The 21,959-nt window shown below is 44.1% G+C and overlaps 1 protein-coding gene and 1 long non-coding RNA gene across 4 annotated transcripts in view; both read right to left on the reverse strand.

Annotated features, from left to right (window-relative positions):
- Positions 1-3,048: 3,048 nt before the first annotated feature.
- LOC127930603 (rho guanine nucleotide exchange factor TIAM1-like) overlaps positions 3,049-21,959 on the reverse strand; it is a 191,438-nt gene continuing 172,527 nt past the window's right edge. The window contains exons 25-29 of the mRNA XM_052520211.1: positions 18,557-18,615; positions 14,398-14,494; positions 5,404-5,491; positions 4,802-4,974; positions 3,049-3,920 (exon numbers count right to left, since the gene is read on the reverse strand). Coding sequence (XP_052376171.1) covers positions 3,052-3,920; positions 4,802-4,974; positions 5,404-5,491; positions 14,398-14,494; positions 18,557-18,615 — 1,286 coding nt within the window. The 3' untranslated portion in view covers positions 3,049-3,051. The remainder of the gene's footprint in view (positions 3,921-4,801; positions 4,975-5,403; positions 5,492-14,397; positions 14,495-18,556; positions 18,616-21,959) is intronic.
- LOC127930606 (uncharacterized) lies at positions 12,291-14,363 on the reverse strand. 3 transcript variants are annotated; one of them, XR_008138373.1, is made up of 4 exons: positions 13,950-14,363; positions 13,448-13,619; positions 12,944-13,115; positions 12,291-12,900 (listed from the first exon to the last, which is right to left on the reverse strand). It is a non-coding gene; the product is annotated as an uncharacterized LOC127930606 (long non-coding RNA). The 3 variants fall into 3 exon arrangements; XR_008138372.1 differs by having other exon boundaries at positions 12,291-13,115; XR_008138374.1 differs by having other exon boundaries at positions 12,291-13,115; positions 13,909-14,363.

A 21,959-nucleotide genomic window follows, 5' to 3' on the forward strand; every position in this document is an offset into this window, starting at 1 on the left:
AGTAGTGGGGTCGACATTGGCAGCAGTCCAGATGGGTATACTATTTCCCAGTTCTGAGGAGCATTTTGAAGGTAGCGTGACACAGTAGTGGGGTCGACATTGGCAGCAGTCCAGATGGGTATACTATTTCCCAGTTCTGAGGAGCATTTTGAAGGTAGCGTGACACAGTAGTGGGGTCGACATTGGCAGCAGTCCAGATGGGTATACTATTTCCCAGTTCTGAGGAGCATTTTGAAGGTAGCGTGACACAGTAGTGGGGTCGACATTGGCAGCAGTCCAGATGGGTATACTACAAAAGCATATCTATTGAGTTATCCAGCTTTACTTGCCTAATTATTCTAAAATAACTTCTTACTTTAAAGATAAGCTTGAAATGGGCATGGTCTAATTTACTCAAGAACCAAAAAACACGGATCTAAGTTTAGCTGAACCAGAAAAATGATGGTTATTTCCTTCTTTTTTAATTTGTAAAAATAAATAATCAATGTCAGCTGGCTAATTCATCGATCCTGCTTTGCAGTCAGTAACAGCAGGTGTTTTGTCAAACATTTTCCTTTCAAACAAAACTCCAAAGAAAATTCAAGTAAAACAGGAAGTCATATTATTACTATTATGATGTCATATCCTGTCCCATGCGAGGGTCAGGGAGTGAGTAACACTGGATGTCATGTAAACAGAAATAAAACCCCAAAAATATTTTGTTTAGTTAATTATTTCCCCATAGTCAACAAAATCAAGATTTGAACAAATATGTTGGTAGACGTGAATAAAAAAGAATGTTATTTTAGAAAAGACAATAAGCTATAATTGTGCCTGGATAGTTGCTCTGAGTGCTATCAGCAGCCGATAATCGAGCAGAACAGTAGAAGCGCGGTAAAGCTAGCAGGGTTGTACACCATAGAGATGGAAAGAGATCTCATCGTTGTGTATTTATATCCGAGTTGTGTCTTCTAGCTATCTCTATGGAGTATATTACACAGCAGTCTGTAGCCCCTGAAGACAAGGTTTAGGATACGAACCCTATGGGTCCAGGGTGAAAAACAGTGCACTAAAAAAGGGTACACGATACGGTAGCATCTGAGATGCAGACAAGGTTTTCGAAGTTACACACAGCCCTTGAGTGTTACATACAAACAAACAAACAAACAAACCAACAAACAAACAAACACAGTTTCTAAGTCAGAGAAGTAAAAAATATGACTCATCATTCCTGCGTTTGAAAAATAAACTTTTTTTTTTTTTTTTTTTTGGCAACAAGATTGTAGTTCAGTGATGTTATAGTTCAGTGTGTTTGCGTGTGCGGCCTCTCTCTCCCATCTGATAGCAGTTCAGTTGAGGCATTGTGAGACTGTGAGTCTGTCACTAAGTAGAAGACAGTAGGATTGTCAGGAGAAGGTGGGCGATGGGTTGTATTCATTAGTGCAAATCGTTTTGTAATGGAAAACGTTTCGTAAATGAAAACGAGTGTTCCTTAAGTTCAGGTTAGTCCCTCCCTGTTTGCTTCTGTTTGGTTCCTAGGGAATACACCCGTGGAGCGGTGAGGGGAGATAGTTTTTACATCGACAGGGGTCCTTCGTCCCTCCTCCAAAACCTCCTTTTTAAAGCTTGTGTGAACGAACTCAGCAGTCACATTTGTGTCCTGTCTATCATATCCCGTCTGTCATATCCCGTCTGTCATATCCCATCTGTCAAACCCCGTCTGTCAAATCCCGTCTGTCTTATCCCGTCTGTCAAATCCCGTCTGTCAAATCCCGTCTGTCTTGTCCTGTCTGTCTTGTCCCGTCTGTCTTGTCCCGTCTGTCTTGTCCTGTCTGTCTTGTCCCGTCTGTCATATCCTGTCTGTCTTGTCCTGTCTGTCTTGTCCCGTCTGTCAAATCCTGTCTGTCTTGTCCTGTCTGTCTTATCCCGTCTGTCAAATCCCGTCTGTCAAATCCCGTCTGTCAAATCCCGTCTGTCACATCCCGTCTGTCAAATCCCGTCTGTCAAATCCCGCCTGTCATGTCCCGTCTGTCAAATCCCGTCTGTCAAATCCCGTCTGTCACATCCCGTCTGTCAAATCCCGTCTGTCAAATCCCGCCTGTCATGTCCCGTCTGTCAAATCCGTCGTTCAAATCCCGTCTGTCAAATCCCGTCTGTCAAATCCCGTCTGTCAAATCCCGTCTGTCATATCCCGTCTGTCATGTCCCGTCTGTCATGTCCCGTCTGTCATGTCCCGTCTGTCAAATCCCGTCTGTCATGTCCCGTCTGTCATGTCCCGCCTGTCAAATCCTGTCTGTCATGTCCCGTCTGTCAAATCCCGTCTGTCAAATCCCGTCTGTCTTATCCCGTCTGTCTTATCCCGTCTGTCAAATCCCGTCTGTCATATCCCGTCTGTCAAATCCCGTCTGTCATATCCCGTCTGTCAAATCCCGTCTGTCATATCCCGTCTGTCAAATCCCGTCTGTCAAATCCCGTCTGTCAAATCCCGTCTGTCTTATTCCGTCTGTCAAATCCCGTCTGTCATATCCGGTCATCATATCCGGTCTGTCATATCCGGTCTGTCATATCCGGTCTGTCATATCCGGTCTGTCATATCCGGTCGTCATATCCGGTCTGTCAAATCCCGTCTGTCATATCCGGTCTGTCATATCCGGTCTGTCATATCCGGTCTGTCATATCCTGTCTGTCATATCCGGTCTGTCATATCCGGTCTGTCATATCCCGTCTGTCATATCCGGTCTGTCTTGTCCCGTCTGTCATATCCTGTCTGTCTTGTCCTGTCTGTCATATCCGGTCTGTCATATCCGGTCTGTCATATCCGGTCTGTCATATCCGGTCTGTCATATCCGGTCTGTCTTGTCCTGTCTGTCTTGTCCCGTCTGTCATATCCTGTCTGTCTTGTCCTGTCTGTCATATCCCGTCTGTCAAATCCCGTCTGTCAAATCCCGTCTGTCTTATTCCGTCTGTCAAATCCCGTCTGTCTTATTCCGTCTGTCATATCCTCTTCTCCCTAGAAGGCGTTGATCCCTCTCTTCTCTTCCTCTCTTTCTGTTGTTCATCCCTCCCTCATCCTCAGAAGACGTCGTTGTTCCCTCCGTTGGCGTAGTCTTCGCGTCGCACCCAGATGACATCACAGTGGTCCCTCTTGGCCACTCCCTCCACGGAACACTGCTTCCCGGCCACTCCCTCTGCAGCCCATTGCTTCCTGAGCGGGGTAAGCTTCACCGGGGGGGCGGGGGACCGTGAGGGGGGAGGGGCTTGGGAGACAGAGTCTACTTGTGACACTCCCCTTTCACCCCTCTCGTCCTCTTGGAGAATGCCCTGGGAGCTCCTCCTCTCTTCCTCTACCTCTTTCTTTCCCTCCTCCTCCTCCTCGTCTACCCCTCTGTCCTGGTCTTGGCTCCTTTCTTCTAGAGTCACTCCCTCCATCCTCTCTTCCAGGAGGCTGGGTTCGGTTGATGAAGCCCTGACTGACTTGCAGTACTCGTCGTCGTCGCTCAGAATGTCCGTCTCTTTCACCTCCATCCTTCCCTCTATCCCTCCCTCCATCCTCCTCTCCCCCGTCACTCCTCCCTGGTCGTCGTAGCAACCCAGGTCGAACTGTTCTTCCACCCAGCGGTCCGTGTCGCCTCCAGTCGCCAACAGCGTTTGCTGCTGAGGCATCTGGGTAGGAAGCAGGGGGTTATGAGAATGTGGAGGCTGGTGGGAATGTGGATGCTGGTGGGAATGTGGATGCTGGTGGGAATGTGGATGCTGGTGGGAATGTGGATGCTGGTGGGAATGTGGATGCTGATGGGAATGTGGATGCTGGTGGGAATGGTCATGGGTAGAGTGGGTGGGGTTAGAGTCTTCGTGGTTGTCATGGAGAACGAGGTCGGTGTCAATGGTGAATCGGTTCCTAACCAGCTTCCTGCGACCAAGGGTCCGAGACGGGGCTGAGACTGGAGGGAGAGAGAGAGGGAGGGAGAGAGATGGGAGAGAAAGGAAGGGACATGAGAGAGAGATGAGAAGGAGAGGAGAAAGAGAGATGAGAAAGTGAGAGGGTCAGGAGAGGGAGAGGGAGGGACGAGAGAGAGAAAGAAAGAAAGGGAGAGAGAGGGAGGGAGAGAGATGGGAGAGAAAGGAAGGGACAGGAGAGAGAGAAAGCGAGAGAGAGGGACAGGAGAGAGAGATGAGAAGGAGAGGAGAAAGAGATGAGAGAGAGGGTCAGGAGAGGGAGAGGGATGGATGAGAGAGAGAGAAAGAAAGAGAGGGTCAGGAGAGAAAGAGAAGGACAGGAGAGAGAGACAGGGTCAGGAGAGAGAGAGGGGGGAAGAGAGAGAAACAGGAGAGAGAAAGAGAGAGGAGAGCGAGAGGAGGAGAAAGGTGAGAGAGAGAGAGATGAGAGGAGAGAGAGAGAGATGAGAGGACAGAGAGAGAAAGAGATGAGAGATAGAGATGAGCGAGATGATAGAGAGGAGAGAGAGAGACAGAGAGAGATGAGAGATAGAGAGAGATGAGAGGACAGAGAGAGAAAGAGATGAGAGATAGAGATGAGCGAGATGATAGAGAGGAGAGAGAGAGAGACAGAGAGAGATGAGAGATAGAGAGAGATGAGAGGACAGAGAGAGAAAGAGATGAGAGATAGAGATGAGCGAAATGATAGAGAGGAGAGAGAGAGAGACAGAGAGAGATGAGAGATAGAGATGAGCGAGATGATAGAGAGAGGAGAGAGAGAGACAGAGAGAGATGAGTGTTAGTACATCACAGTACATAGACAAATGAAAATGCAGTAACACAGAGAAACAGGAGAGACATAACGATACACTGAATTATCACCTACCTGCTCTGTTCATGGCCGGTCTGTTTCCCTTGAGGTTACAGAGGCGTTTTCCTCCGAAGGGGACATACTGCTGGTTGGGAGGTAGAGACTCAGTCTTCATCAGCTGACGTCGTTGTTTATCTCTCAGGATGGAGTGGACTGTCTTCAGGAAGTCCTTCTTACTGTCCACAGAACTGGGGACAGGGACACGTTAAAGCCACACAATACATTAGAAACACACACACAATTATATTAGGTACACAGACAGACAGACAGACAGACAGACAGACAGACAGGCAGGCAGGCAGGCAGGCAGGCAGGCAGGCAGGCAGGCAGGCAGGCAGGCAGACAGACAGACAGACAGACAGACAGACAGACAGACAGACAGACAGACAGACAGACAGACAGACAGATAGGTACACAATACACGCATCCATGTGACACACACATTCAAATTCATGTAAACACACACAAGCACACAAAACACACAATTATGTAAACACACACACACAATCACACAAAACACACACATGTAATTGTGTAATTTAATTGAATTGAAAATAGCTATATGTCCAAACAGATCAGTATTTCAAATGTGTTCTCGGCGTGACGTCAGAACTCACCTGCAGCACAGGTGAAAGGTTCTCTCTGGTCTCCCCTCAGACTCTGACCTCACGTGAACTATCTCACACACCGCTGTACCCTCGGAGTCTAGCAAGGAGAGACAGAGAGGGAGAGAGGGAGGGAGAAAGAGAGAGAGCAGAGAGTAGGGAGAGAGAGAGCAGAGAGAGAGAGAGAGAGCAGAGAGCAGGGAGAGAGAGAGAGCAGGGAGAGAGAGAGAGAGAGAGAGAGAGCAGGGAGAGAGAGAGAGAGAGAGAGAGAGCAGGGAGAGAGAGAGCAGGGAGAGAGAGAGATAGAGAGAGAGAGCAGGGAGAGAGAGAGCAGAGAGAGAGCAGAGAGCAGGGAGAGAGCAGAGAGAGAGCAGGGAGAAAAGAGAGCAGGGAGAGAGAGAGAGAGAGCAGGGAGAGAGAGAGAGAGAGAGCAGAGAGAGAGAGAGAGAAGAGAGAGAGAGAGAGAGAGCAGAGAGAGAGCAGAGAGCAGGGAGAGAGCAGAGAGAGAGCAGAGAGCAGGGAGAGAGCAGAGAGAGAGCAGAGAGCAGGGAGAGAGCAGGGAGAGAGCAGGGAGAGAGCAGAGAGCGGGGAGAGAGCAGAGAGAGTTATCAACGTCGCCTTAAATCCCTACTATCTAGTGGAAGAAGAATAGGTGGAGAGAAAGAGAGATGAGAGGCAGAATGATGGATGGAGTAGGACAGGTAAAATGAAGGTGGAAAAAGGGGCAGGTAAAACGAAGGAGGGGCAGGTTAAATGGAGGGAACCGGGACAGGTTAAATGGAGGAGGGGCAGGTTAAATGGAGGAGGGACAGGTTAAATGGAGGAGGGACAGGTTAAATGGAGGAGGGACAGGTTAAATGGAGGAGGGACAGGTTATATGGAGGAGGGACAGGTTAAATGGAGGGAACAGGGACAGGTTAATGGAGGGAACAGGGACAGGTTAAATGGAGGAGGGACAGGTTAAATGGAGGAGGGACAGGTTAAATGGAGGAGGGACAGGTTAAATGGAGGAGGGACAGGTTAAATGGAGGAGGGACAGGTTAAATGGAGGAGGGACAGGTTAAATGGAGGAGGGACAGGTTAAATGGAGGAGGGACAGGTTAAATGGAGGAGGGACAGGTTAAATGGAGGGAACAGGGACAGGTTAATGGAGGGAACAGGGACAGGTTAAATGGAGGAGGGACAGGTTAAATGGAGGAGGGACAGGTTAAATGGAGGAGGGACAGGTTAAATGAAGGAGGGACAGGTTAAATGAAGGAGGGACAGGTTAAATGGAGGAGGGACAGGTTAAATGAAGGAGGGACAGGTTAAATGGAGGGGGGACAGGTTAAATGAAGGAGGGACAGGTTAAATGAAGGTGCAAAAATGGGCAGGTAAAATGAAGGAGGGACAGGGACCACAGGTCTGGGTCGGATATAACTGTCACGGGTCTGGGTCAGATATAATTGTCACGGGTCTGGGTCGGATATGACTGTCACGGGTCTGGGTCGGATATGATTGTCACGGGTCTGGGTCGGATATGACTGTCACGGGTCTGGGTCGGATATGATTGTCACGGGTCTGGGTCGGATATGATTGTCACGGGTCTGGGTCGGATATGATTGTCACGGGTCTGGGTCGGATATAATTGTCACGGGTCTGGGTCGGATATGACTGTCACGGGTCTGGGTCGGATATGAATTGTCACGGGTCTGGATCTGGGGGTCTGGGCGTTTGTTGTGGTTGGCCAATATGACTGACAGTATTCACAGTCACAGAGTCTGGGTTAGGAGATATCTAATCAAAGGAGATGGATATCTAATCAAAGGAAGATGGATCTAATCAAAGGGATGGATATCTAATCAAAAGGAGATGGATATAATTGGAAGATGGATATCTAATCAAAGGAAGATGGATATCTAATCAAAGGAGATGGATATCTAATCAAAGGAAGATGGATATCTAATCAAAGGGTATCTAATCAAAGGAAGATGGATATCTAATCAAAGGAGATGGATATCTAATCAAAGGAGATGGATATCTAATCAAAGGGAGATGGATATCTAATCAAAGGAGATGGATATCTAATCAAAAGGAGATGGATATCTAATCAAAGGAAGATGGATATCTAATCAAAGGAAGATGGATATCTAATCAAAGGAGATGGATATCTAATCAAAGGAAGATGGATATCTAATCAAAGGAGATGGATATCTAATCAAAGGAGATGGATATCTAATCAAAGGAAGATGGATATCTAATCAAAGGAAGATGGATATCTAATCAAAGGAGATGGATATCTAATCAAAGGAGATGGATATCTAATCAAAGGAGATGGATATCTAATCAAAGGGAGATGGATATCTAATCAAAGGAAGATGGATATCTAATCAAAGGGAGATGGATATCTAATCAAAGGAGATGGATATCTAATCAAAGGAGATGGATATCTAATCAAAGGGAGATGGATATCTAATCAAAGGAAGATGGATATTTAATCAAAGGAGATGGATATCTAATCAAAGGAAGATGGATATCTAATCAAAGGAGATGGATATCTAATCAAAGGAGATGGATATCTAATCAAAGGAGATGGATATCTAATCAAAGGAAGATGGATATCTAATCAAAGGAGATGGATATCTAATCAAAGGGAGATGGACTGTCTAATCAAAGGAGATGGATATCTAATCAAAGGAAGATGGATATCTAATCAAAGGATGGATATCTAATCAAAGGAAGATCTGGGGATATCTAATCAAAGGATATGGATATCTAATCAAAGGAAGATGGATATCTAATCAAAGGGATGGATATCTAATCAAAGGAAGGTGGATATCTATGGATATCTGGAAGATTGATATCTAATCAAAGGAAGATGGATATCTAATCAAAGGAAGATGGATGAATCAAAGGAAGATGGATCATCTAATCAAAGGAAGATGGATATCAAATGAAGATGGATATCTAATCAAATGAAGATGGATATCTAATCAAAGGAAGATGGATATCTAATCAAAGGAAGATGGATATCTAATCTGGAGATCAATCAAATGAAGATGGATATCTAATCAAAGGGATGGATATCTAATCAAAGAATATGAAAGGAAGATGTATCTAATCAAAGGAAGATGGATATCTAATCAAAGGGAGATGGATATCTAATCAAAGGAGATGGATATCTAATCAAAGGAAGATGGATATCTAATCAAAGGATGGATATCTAATCAAAGGAAGATGGATATCTAATCAAAGGAATATGGATATCAATCAAAGGAGATGGATATCTGGGATGGATATCTAATGGATATCAATCAAGGAAGATGGATATCTAATCAAAGGAAGATGGATATCTAATCAAAGGAAGATGGATATCTAATCAAAGGAAGATGGATATCTAATCAAGGGGATGGATATCTAATCAAAGGAGATGGATATCTAATCAAAGGAAGATGGATATCTAATCAAAGGAAGATCTAATCAAGGAAGATGGATATCTAATCAAAGGAAGATGGATATCTAATCAAAGGAATCTAATGGATATCTAATCAAAGGGTGGATATCTAATCAAAGGAAGATGGATATCTAATCAAAGGAAGATGGATATCTAATCAAAGGAAGATGGATATCTAATCAAAGGAAGATGGATATCTAATCAAAGGAAGATGGATATCTAATAAAAGGAAGATGTATGAATCAAAGGAAGATGGATATCTAATCAAAGGAAGATGGATATCTAATCAAAGGAGATGGATATCTAATCAAAGGAAGATGGATATTTAATCAAAGGAAGATGGATATCTAATCAAAGGAAGATGGATATCTAATCAAAGGAATGGATATCTAATCAAAGATGGATATCTAATCAAAGGAGATGGATATCTAATCAAAGGAAGATGGATATCTAATCAAAGGAGATGGATATCTAATCAAGGAAGATGGATATCTAATCAAAGGAGATGGATATCTAATCAAAGGAAGATGGATATCTAATCAAAGGAAGATGGATATCTAATCAAAGGAGATGGATATCTAATCAAAGGGATGGATATCTAATCAAAGGAAGATGGATATCTAATCAAAGGAAGATGGATATCTAATCAAAGGAAGATGGATATGATCAAAGGAAGATGGATATCTAATCAAAGGAAGGTGGATATCTAATCAAAGGAAGATGGATATCTAATCAAAGGAAGATGATATCTAATCAAAGGAAGATGGATATCTAATCAAATGAAGATGGATATCTAATCAAAGGAAGATGACTGGATATCTAATCAAAGGAAGATGGATATCTAATCAAATGAAGATGGGAAGATGGATATCTAATCAAAGGAAGATGATATCTAATCAAAGGAAGATGGATATCTAATCAAATGATATGGATATCTCAAAGGAAGATGGATATCAATCAAAGGAAGATGGATATCTAATCAAAGGAAGATGGATATCTAATCAAAGGAAGATGGATATCTAATCAAAGGAGATGGATATCTAATCAAAGGAAGATGGATATCTAATCAAAGGAAGATGGATATCTAATCAAAGGAATATGGATATCTAATCAAAGGAAGATGGATATCTAATCAAAGGAGATGGATATCTAATCAAAGGATATATCTAATTGGATATCAATCAAAGGAAGATGGATATCTAATCAAAGGAAGATGGATATCTAATCAAAGGAAGATGGATATCTAATCAAAGGAATATGGATATCTAATCAAAGGAAGATGGATATCTAATCAAAGGATATCTAATCAAAGGAAGATGGATATCTAATAAAGGAAGATGTATATCTAATCAAAGGAAGATGGATATCTAATCAAAGGAAGATGGATATCTAATCAAGTCTAATAAAAGGAAGATGGATATCTAATCAAAGGAAGATGGATATCTAATCAAATGAAGATGGATATCAATCAAAGGAAGATGGATATCTAATCAAAGGAAGATGGATATCTAATCAAAGGAAGATGGATATCTAATCAAAGGAAGATGGATATCTAATCAAAGGAAGATCTAATAAAAGGAGATGTATGTCTAATCAAAAGATGGATATCTAATCAAATGAAGATGGATATCTAATCAAAGTGGATATCTAATCAAAGGAAGATGTATATCTAATCAATCTAATAAATGAAGATCAATCAAAGGAAGATGGATATCTAATCAAAGGAAGATGGATATCTAATCAAAGGAAGATCAATCAAGAGCTAATCAAAGGAAGATGGATATCTAATAAAAGGGCTAATCAAAGGAAGATGGATATCTAATCAAACGAAGATGGATATCTATATCTAATCAAAGGAAGATGGATATCTAATCAAAGGAAGATGGATATCTAATCAAAGGAGATGGATATCTAATCAAAGGAGATGGATATCTAATCAAAGGAAGATGGATATCTAATCAAAGGAGATGGATATCTAATCAAAGGAAGATGGATATCTAATCAAAGGAAGATGGATATCTAATCAAAGGAAGATGGATATCTAATCAAAGGAAGATGGATATCTAATCAAAGGAAGATGGATATCTAATCAAAGGAAGATGGATATCTAATCAAAGGAAGATGGATATCTAATCAAAGGAAGATGGATATCTAATCAAAGGAGATGGATATCTAATCAAAGGAAGATGGATATCTAATCAAAGGAAGATGATATCTAATCAAATGGATGGATATCTAATCAAAGGAAGATGGATATCTAATCAAAGGAAGATGGATATCTAATCAAAGAAGATGGATATCTAATCAAAGGAAGATGGATATCTAATCAAAGGAAGATGGATATCTAATCAAAGGAAGATGGATATCTAATCAAAGGAGATGGATATCTAATCAAAGGAAGATGGATATCTAATCAAATGGATATCTAATCAAAGATGGATATCTAATCAAAGGAAGATGGATATCTAATCAAAGGAAGATGGATATCTAATCAAAGGAAGATGGATATCTAATCAAATGAAGATGGATATCTAATCAAAGATGGATATCTAATCAAAGGAGATGGAAGATATATCTAATCAAAGGAGATGGATATCTAATCAAAGGAGATGGATATCTAATCAAAGGAGATGGATATCTAATCAAAGGAAGATGGATATCTAATCAAAGGAGATGGATATCTAATCAAAGGAAGATGGATATCTAATCAAAGGAAGATGGATATCTAATCAAAGGAAGATGGATATCTAATCAAAGGAAGATGGATATCTAATCAAATGAAGATGGATATCTAATCAAAGGAAGATGGATATCTAATCAAAGGAAGATGGATATCTAATCAAAGGAAGATGGATATCTAATCAAAGGAAGATGGATATCTAATCAAAGGAAGATGGATATCTAATCAAAGGAAGATGGATATCTAATCAAAGGAAGATGGATATCTAATCAAAGGAAGATGGATATCTAATCAAAGGAAGATGGATATCTAATCAAAGGAAGATGGATATCTAATCAAAGGAAGATGGATATCTAATCAAAGGAAGATGTATGTCTAATCAAAGGAAGATGGATATCTAATCAAATGAAGATGGATATCTAATCAAAGGAAGATGGATATCTAATCAAAGGAAGATGGATATCTAATCAAAGGAAGATGGATATCTAATCAAAGGAAGATGGATATCTAATCAAAGGAAGATGGATATCTAATCAAATGAAGATGGATATCTAATCAAAGTGAGATGGATATCTAATCAAAGGAAGATGTATATCTAATCAAAGGAGATGGATATCTAATCAAAGGAAGATGGATATCTAATCAAAGGAGATGGATATCTAATCAAAGGAGATGGATATCTAATCAAAGGAGATGGATATCTAATCAAATGAAGATGGATATCTAATCAAAGGAAGATGGATATCTAATCAAAGGAGATGGATATCTAATCAAAGGAGATGGATATCTAATCAAAGGAGATGGAATTAAAAGTTAAAGGAGAAGGACGGCTAATAACGACCAAGAGCCAACAGGGCTGCTTACCTCATGTTCTGAATAGAGTTGTTGTTAATGTAGAATGAGAAATTAGCCTAGCTAGCTAACGTTAGCTACCTCATGTTCTGAATAGAGTTGTTGTTAATGTAGAATGAGAAATTAGCCTAGCTAGCTAACGTTAGCTACCTCATGTTCTGAATAGAGTTGTTGTTAATGTAGAATGAGAAATTAGCCTAGCTAGCTAACGTTAGCTACCTCATGTTCTGAATAGAGTTGTTGTTAATGTAGAATGAGAAATTAGCCTAGCTAGCTAACGTTAGCTACCTCATGTTCTGAATAGAGTTGTTGTTAATGTAGAATGAGAAATTAGCCTAGCTAGCTAACGTTAGCTACCTCATGTTCTGAATAGAGTTGTTGTTAACTGTACGTCATCGTAGTTGATTATAAATAACCTAGGCAGCTAGTAGTCAACTACATAGTTCATTATAAATGACCTATACAGCTATTAGTCTACTATAGCTCGAGTCGGCTTGGTTGGTTGCGCTCTCCCTCCCTGTATACCTCTCTCACAGTACGACACCTCTCTCTCTCCCTCCCTGTGTCCCTCTCTCACAGTACGACACCTCTCTCTCTACCTCCCTGTGTCCCTCTCTCACAGTACGACACCTCTCTCTCTCCCTCCCTGTGTCCCTCTCTCACAGTACGACACCTCTCTCTCTACCTCCCTGTGTCCCTCTCTCACAGTACGACACCTCTCTCTCTCCCTCCCTGTGTCCCTCTCTCACAGTACGACACCTCTCTCTCTACTCCCTGTGTCTCCCTCACAGTGTCCCTCTCCCTGTATCCCTCTCTCACAGTACGACACCTCTCTCTCTCCCTCCCTATGTCCCTCTCTCACAGTACGACACCTCTCTCTCTCCCTGTGTCCCTCCCTGTGTCCCTCTCTCACAGTCCCTCTCTCACAGTGTCCCTCTCTCACACCTCTCTCTCTCTCCCTCCCTGTGTCCCTCTCTCACAGTACGACACCTCTCTCTCTCCCTCCCTGTGTGTCCCTCTCTCGACACTCTCTCTCTCCCTCCCCTGTGTCAGTACGTCTCTCTCCCTCCCTGTGTCCCTCTCTCACTCACCTCTCTCTCTACCTCCCTGTGTCCCTCTCTCACAGTACGACACCTCTCTCTCTCCCTCCCTGTGTCCCTCTCTCACAGTACGACACCTCTCTCTCTACCTCCCTGTGTCCCTCTCTCACAGTACGACACCTCTCTCTCTCCCTCCCTGTGTCCCTCTCTCACAGTACGACACCTCTCTCTCCCTCCCTGTGTCCCTCTCTCACAGTACGACACCTCTCTCTCTACCTCCCTGTGTCCCTGTGTCCCTCTCCCTGTGTCCCTCTCTCACAGTACGACACCTCTCTCTCTACCTCCCTCCCACTCTCTCACAGTGTCCCTCCCTCCCTCCCTCTCACAGTACGACACCTCTCTCTCTACCTCCCTCTGTCACCTCTCACAGTACTCACCTCTCTCTCCCTCCCTGTCCCTCTCTCACAGTCCCTCTCTCTCTCCCTCCCTGTGTCCCTCTCACAGTACGACACCTCTCTCTCTCCCTCCCTGTGTCCCTCTCACAGTACGACACCTCTCTCTCTCCCTCCCTGTGTCCCTCTCTCACAGTACGACACCTCTCTCTCTCCCTCCCTGTGTCCCTCTCTCACAGTACGACACCTCTCTTTCCCTTCTCTCGTGCCTTACCAGCTCCGCTTATTAAAGTAGCTTAATAAATGACTTATTCTGCTGCCTCCCTCACTCGGATCGGACCGGGTCTGGATCCGACCAGGTATAAAAGGAAACGGGTCTAGTTGTCATCGGGTCCATTCGGGAACTTTGAGTTTGTACATTATAAAAAAATATATTTGTGCATATCGGGTGCGGATGTGAAAGCCCAAGGTACATTTCGTAACCGGTCTAACTTTGTTTTGGACCCCGTGAAGACCTGTCTGATGGAGGGTGAGAGGGGTGTAGAGAGGAAAGCTTAAAGGTGGAGGGATCAGAGGAAAAGATGGAGAGGGTTAAAAACACACACATACTTGTGAGGGCGCGGACTTGTAGGGAGTCTGTTGAGATCATGTGACGGAAAAGGAACGGGACTCTGTCATCTGACACAGCAGGACGATGAGACGCGCCCTGAAAGAGAGAGAGATGCACACACACACACACACACACACACACACACACACACACACACACACACACACACACACACACACACACACACACACACACACACACACACACACACACACACATACACACACACACGCACGGCAACACACACACACACACACACGCACGCACGCACGGCAACACACACACACACTTTTAGAGCAAGGTTTGCTACAGGCAAGAGTGTGTGTAATGATACTGTATCTAATAAACAGCTCTCCTCTATGGAGGGTAATGATACTGTATCTAATAAATTGTTCTCCTCTATGGAGGGTAATGATACTGTATCTAATAAACTGTTCTCCTCTATGGAGGGTAATGATACTGTATCTAATAAACAGTTCTCCTCTCCTCTATGGAGGGTAATGATACTGTATCTAATAAACTGTTCTCCTCTATGGAGGGTAATGATACTGTATCTAAACTGTTCTCCTCTCCTCTATCGAGGGTAATGATACTGTATCTAATAAACTGTTCTCCTCTCCTCTATGGAGGGTAATGATACTGTATCTAATAAACTGTTCTCCTCTATGGAGGGTAATGATACTGTATCTAAACTGTTCTCCTCTCCTCTATGGAGGGTAATGATACTGTATCTAATAAACTGTTCTCCTCTCCTCTATGGAGGGTAATGATACTGTATCTAATAAACTGTTCTCCTCTATGGAGGGTAATGATACTGTATCTAATAAACTGTTCTCCTCTATGGTGGGTAATGATACTGTATCTAAACTGTTCTCCTCTCCTCTATGGAGGGTAATGATACTGTATCTAATAAACTGTTCTCCTCTATGGAGGGTAATGATACTGTATCTAAACTGTTCTCCTCTATGGTGGGTAATGATACTGTATCTAATAAACTGTTCTCCTCTCCTCTATGGAGGGTAATGCTACTGTATCTAATAAACTGTACTCCTCTCCTCTATGGAGGGTAATGATACTGTATCTAATAAACAGTTCTCCTCTATGGAGGGTAATGATACTGTATCTAATAAACTGTTCTCCTCTATGGAGGGTAATGCTACTGTATCTAATAAACTGTTCTCCTCTCCTCTATGGAGGGTAATGATACTGTATCTAATAAACTGTTCTCCTCTCCTCTATGGAGGGTAATGATACTGTATCTAATAAACTGTTCTCCTCTCCTCTATGGAGGGTAATGATACTGTATCTAATAAACTGTTCTCCTCTATGGAGGGTAATGATACTGTATCTAATAAACTGTTCTCCTCTATGGAGGGTAATGATACTGTATCTAATAAACTGTTCTCCTCTATGGAGGGTAATGATACTGTATCTAATAAACTGTTCTCCTCTATGGAGGGTAATGATACTGTATCTAATAAACTGTTCTCCTCTCCTCTATGGAGGGTAATGATACTGTATCTAATAAACTGTTCTCCTCTCCTCTATGGAGGGTAATGATACTGTATCTAATAAACTGTTCTCCTCTCCTCTATGGAGGGTAATGATACTGTATCTAAACTGTTCTCCTCTCCTCTATGGAGCGTAATGATACTGTATCTAATAAACAGTTCTCCTCTCCTCTATGGAGGGTAATGATACTGTATCTAAACTGTTCTCCTCTCCTCTATGGAGGGTAATGATACTGTATCTAATAAACTGTTCTCCTCTATGGAGGGTAATGATACTGTATCTAATAAACTGTTCTCCTCTCCTCTATGGAGGGTAATGATACTGTATCTAATAAACTGTTCTCCTCTCCTCTATGGAGGGTAATGATACTGTATCTAATAAACTGTTCTCCTCTCCTCTATGGAGGGTAATGATACTGTATCTAAACTGTTCTCCTCTCCTCTATGGAGCGTAATGATACTGTATCTAATAAACAGTTCTCCTCTCCTCTATGGAGGGTAATGATACTGTATCTAAACTGTTCTCCTCTCCTCTATGGAGCGTAATGATACTGTATCTAATAAACAGTTCTCCTCTCCTCTATGGAGGGTAATGATACTGTATCTAAACTGTTCTCCTCTACTTTATGGAGGGTAATGATACTGTATCTAAACTGTTCTCCTCTCCTTTGTGGAGGGTAATGATACTGTATCTAATAAACAGTTCTCCTCTATGGAGGGTAATGATACTGTATCTAATAAACAGTTCTCCTCTATGGAGGGTAATGATACTGTATCTAATAAACTGTTCTCCTCTCCTCTATGGAGGGTAATGATACTGTATCTAATAAACTGTTCTCCTCTATGGAGGGTAATGCTACTGTATCTAAACTGTTCTCCTCTCCTCTATGGAGGGTAATGATACTGTATCTAATAAACAGTTCTCCTCTCCTCTATGGAGGGTAATGATACTGTATCTAAACTGTCCTCCTCTGTGGAGGGTAATGCTACTGTATCTAATAAACAGTTCTCCTATCCTCTATGGAGGGTAATGATACTGTATCTAAACTGTTCTCCTCTATGGAGGGTAATGATACTGTATCTAATAAACTGTTCTCCTCTATGGAGGGTAATGATACTGTATCTAATAAACAGTTCTCCTCTCCTCTATGGAGGGTAATGATACTGTATCTAATAAACAGTTCTCCTCTACTCTATGGAGGGTAATGATACTGTATCTAATAAACTGTTCTCCTCTATGGAGGGTAATGCTACTGTATCTAAACTGTTCTCCTCTACTTTATGGAGGGTAATGATACTGTATCTAATAAACAGTTCTCCTCTCCTCTATGGAGGGTAATGATACTGTATCTAATAAACAGTTCTCCTCTATGGAGGGTAATGATACTGTATCTAATAAACTGTTCTCCTCTATGGAGGGTAATGATACTGTATCTAATAAACTGTTCTCCTCTATGGAGGGTAATGATACTGTATCTAATAAACTGTTCTCCTCTATGGAGGGTAATGCTACTGTATCTAATAAACAGTTCTCCTCTCCTCTATGGAGGGTAATGATATTGTATCTAAACTGTTCTCCTCTATGGAGGGTAATGATACTGTATCTAATAAACTGTTCTCCTCTATGGAGGGTAATGATACTGTATCTAATAAACTGTTCTCCTCTATGGAGGGTAATGCTACTGTATCTAATAAACAGTTCTCCTCTCCTCTATGGAGGGTAATGATACTGGATCTAAACTGTTCTCCTCTATGGAGGGTAATGCTACTGTATCTAATAAACAGTTCTCCTCTATGGAGAGTTCTCATTAACCCAGATCCATACTGTATATAAACAGTTCTCCAGCATTAACCCAGATCCACTCTGTATATAAACAGTTCTCCAGCATTAACCCAGATCCATACTGTATATAAACAGTTCTCATTAACCCAGATCCACTCTGTATATAAACAGTTCTCCAGCATTAACCCAGATCCATACTGTATATAAACAGTTCTCATTAACCCAGATCCATACTGTATATAAACAGTTCTCCAGAAGTAACCCAGATCCACTCTGTATATAAACAGTTCTCCAGCATTAACCCAGATCCACTCTGTATATAAACAGTTCTCCAGCATTAACCCAGATCCACTCTGTATATAAACAGTTCTCCAGCATTAACCCAGATCCATACTGTATATAAACAGTTCTCCAGCATTAACCCAGATCCATACTGTATATAAACAGTTCTCCAGCATTAACCCAGATCCACTCTGTATATAAACAGTTCTCCAGCATTAACCCAGATCCACTCTGTATATAAACAGTTCTCCAGCATTAACCCAGATCCATACTGTATATAAACAGTTCTCCAGCATTAACCCAGATCCACTCTGTATATAAACAGTTCTCCAGCATTAACCCAGATCCACTCTGTATATAAACAGTTCTCCAGCATTAACCCAGATCCATACTGTATATAAACAGTTCTCCAGCATTAACCCAGATCCATACTGTATATAAACAGTTCTCCAGCATTAACCCAGATCCACTCTGCGGGGGACCCCCATTGTGTCTGTTCGAAACTAAAAGCTTTCCAAAAGGCCCTCCAGGACACAGGCCCCCCAAAGCAGTATAGAGTAACAGAGGTAAAGAAACACTCACGAGCTTCTTCCTCTGCTTGGAGCGATCTCTGTACACAAAGACCACCGCAGTCTTGAACACTGGAAGATGGAGAGAGACGGAGACAAAGGTAGGGGGGGGGGGTGGGGAGAGAGATGGAGAGATGGAGGTATGGGGAGAGAGATGGAGAGATGGGGAGACAAAGGTAGGGGGGGGGATATGGAGAGAGGGGGAGAGTGAAGGGGAAGAGCATTAGAATTGACTAAAGAACATTTACAACCAACATGTCTGCTTTTAGGGGTTAGCATTTGAAAAAAATCTCCATTGCAGAAGCCACTAAGCCACAAGACTAACCACTAAGACAATAATTAAAATGCACCACTGGCCTCACCCACTCCCTCTGTTCTCTTCTACTAATGCCTGGCCTTGGAACAGCTCTCACCCACTCCCTCTGTTCTCTTCTACTAATGCCTGGCCTGGGAACAGCTCTCACCCACTCCCTCTGTTCTCTTCTACTAATGCCTGGCCTGGGAACAGCTCTCACCCACTCCCTCTGTTCTCTTCTACTAATGCCTGGCCTGGGAACAGCTCTCACCCACTCCCTCTGTTCTCTTCTACTAATGCCTGGCCTGGGAACAGCTCTCACCCACTCCCTCTGTTCTCTTCTACTAATGCCTGGCCTGGGAACAGCTCTCACCCACTCCCTCTGTTCTCTTCTACTAATGCCTGGCCTGGGAACAGCTCTCACCCACTCACTGTGGTTAGTGGTTAGAGTGGAGGGGCGGCAGGTAGCCTAGCGGTTAGAGTGGAGGGGCGGCAGGCTGGCCTAGTGGTTAGAGTGGAGGGGCGGCAGGTAGCCTAGCGGTTAGAGTGGAGGGGCGGCAGGGTGGCCTAGTGGTTAGAGTGGAGGGGCGGCAGGGTAGCCTAGTGGTTAGAGTGGGGGGGCGGCAGGGTAGCCTAGTGGTTAGAGTGGGGGGGCAGCAGGGTAGCCTAGTGGTTAGAGTGGGGGGCAGCAGGGTAGCCTAGTGGTTAGAGTGGAGGGGCGGCAGGTAGCCTAGTGGTTAGAGTGGAGGGGCGGCAGGGTAGCCTAGTGGTTAGAGTGGAGGGGCGGCAGGGTAGCCTAGTGGTTAGAGTGGGGGGGCAGCAGGGTACACTAGTGGTTAGAGTGGAGGGGCGGCAGGGTAGCCTAGTAGTTAGAGGGGAGGGTGGTTAGAGGGGGGGGCGGCAGGTAGCCTAGTGGTTAGAGTGGAGGGGGGGGCAGGTAGCCTAGTGGTTAGAGTGTAGGGGGCGGCAGGTAGCCTAGTGGTTAGAGTGGGGGGGATGGCAGGTAGCCTAGTGGTTAGAGTGGAGGGGCGGCAGGTAGCCTAGTGGTTAGAGTGTAGGGGCGGCAGGTAGCCTAGTGGTTAGAGTGTAGGGGCGGCAGGTAGCCTAGTGGTTAGAGTGTAGGGGCGGCAGGTTATTGACACTTTTCTATTTTTACGTGGGGGACTTTTATTTTGTAAAAAAAAAAAATGTTTGTTGACCTGGAAGTACTTTAGTTTATATTTTTTACGCTCATGAAAATATGTATCTTAAAAATAGTTTTCACGTGTAAACTTTGTCGGAGCCTGAGACCGGACGTAGTGGTACTGAACCAGCAGACCTAGACCCTGTCTCACTGAACCAGCAGACCTAGACCCTGTCTCACTGAACCAGCAGACCTAGACCCTGTCTCACTGAACCAGCAGACCTAGACCCTGTCTCACTGAACCAGCAGACCTAGACCCTGTCTCACTGAACCAGCAGACCTAGACCCTGTCTCACTGAACCAGCAGACCTAGACCCTGTCTCACTGAACCAGCAGACCTAGACCCTGTCTCACTGAACCAGCAGACCTAGACCCTGTCTCACTGAACCAGCAGACCTAGACCCTGTCACACTGAACCAGCAGACCTAGACCCTGTCTCACTGAACCAGCAGACCTAGACCCTGTCTCACTGAACCAGCAGACCTAGACCCTGTCTCACTGAACCAGCAGACCTAGACCCTGTCTCACTGAATTAGCAGACCTAGACCCTGTCTCACTGAACCAACAGACCTAGACCCTGTTACACTGAACCAGCAGACCTAGACCCTGTCTCACTGAACCAGCAGACCTAGACCCTGTCTCACTGAACCAGCAGACCTAGACCCTGTCTCACTGAACCAGCAGACCTAGACCCTGTCTCACTGAACCAACAGACCTAGACCCTGTCTCACTGAACCAGCAGACCTAGACCCTGTCTCACTGAACCAGCAGACCTAGACCCTGTCTCACTGAACCAGCAGACCTAGACCCTGTCTCACTGAACCAGCAGACCTAGACCCTGTCTCACTGAACCAACAGACCTAGACCCTGTCTCACTGAACCAGCAGACCTAGACCCTGTCTCACTGAACCAGCAGACCTAGACCCTGTCTCACTGAACCAGCAGACCTAGACCCTGTCTCACTGAACCAGCAGACCTAGACCCTGTCTCACTGAACCAGCAGACCTAGACCCTGTCTCACTGAACCAGCAGACCTAGACCCTGTCTCACTGAACCAGCAGACCTAGACCCTGTCTCACTGTCTCACTGAACCAGCAGACCTAGACCCTGTCTCACTGAACCAGCAGACCTAGACCCTGTCTCACTGAACCAGCAGACCTAGACCCTGTCTCACTGAACCAGCAGACCTAGACCCTGTCTCACTGAACCAGCAGACCTAGACCCTGTCTCACTGAACCAGCAGACCTAGACCCTGTCTCACTGAACCAGCAGACCTAGACCCTGTCTCACTGAACCAGCAGACCTAGACCCTGTCTCACTGAACCAGCAGACCTAGACCCTGTCTCACTGAACCAGCAGACCTAGACCCTGTCTCACTGAACCAGCAGACCTAGACCCTGTCTCACTGAACCAACAGACCTAGACCCTGTCTCACTGAACCAGCAGACCCCTAGACCCTGTCTCACTGAACCAGCAGACCTAGACCCTGTCTCACTGAACCAGCAGACCTAGACCCTGTCTCACTGAACCAGCAGACCTAGACCCTGTCTCACTGAACCAACAGACCTAGACCCTGTCTCACTGAACCAACAGACCTAGACCCTGTCTCACTGAACCAGCAGACCTAGACCCTGTCTCACTGAACCAGCAGACCTAGACCCTGTCTCACTGAACCAGCAGACCTAGACCCTGTCTCACTGAACCAGCAGACCTAGACCCTGTCTCACTGAACCAGCAGACCTAGACCCTGTCTCACTGAACCAGCAGACCTAGACCCTGTCTCACTGAACCAGCAGACCTAGACCCTGTCTCACTGAACCAGCAGACCTAGACCCTGTCTCACTGAACCAGCAGAGACCTAGACCCTGTCTCACTGAATTAGCAGACCTAGACCCTGTCTCACTGAACCAGCAGACCTAGACCCTCTCACTGTCTCAC

The sequence above is a fragment of the Oncorhynchus keta genome, chromosome 6, assembly GCF_023373465.1.
Source record: "Oncorhynchus keta strain PuntledgeMale-10-30-2019 chromosome 6, Oket_V2, whole genome shotgun sequence".
Classification (NCBI taxonomy): Eukaryota; Metazoa; Chordata; class Actinopteri; order Salmoniformes; family Salmonidae; genus Oncorhynchus; species Oncorhynchus keta.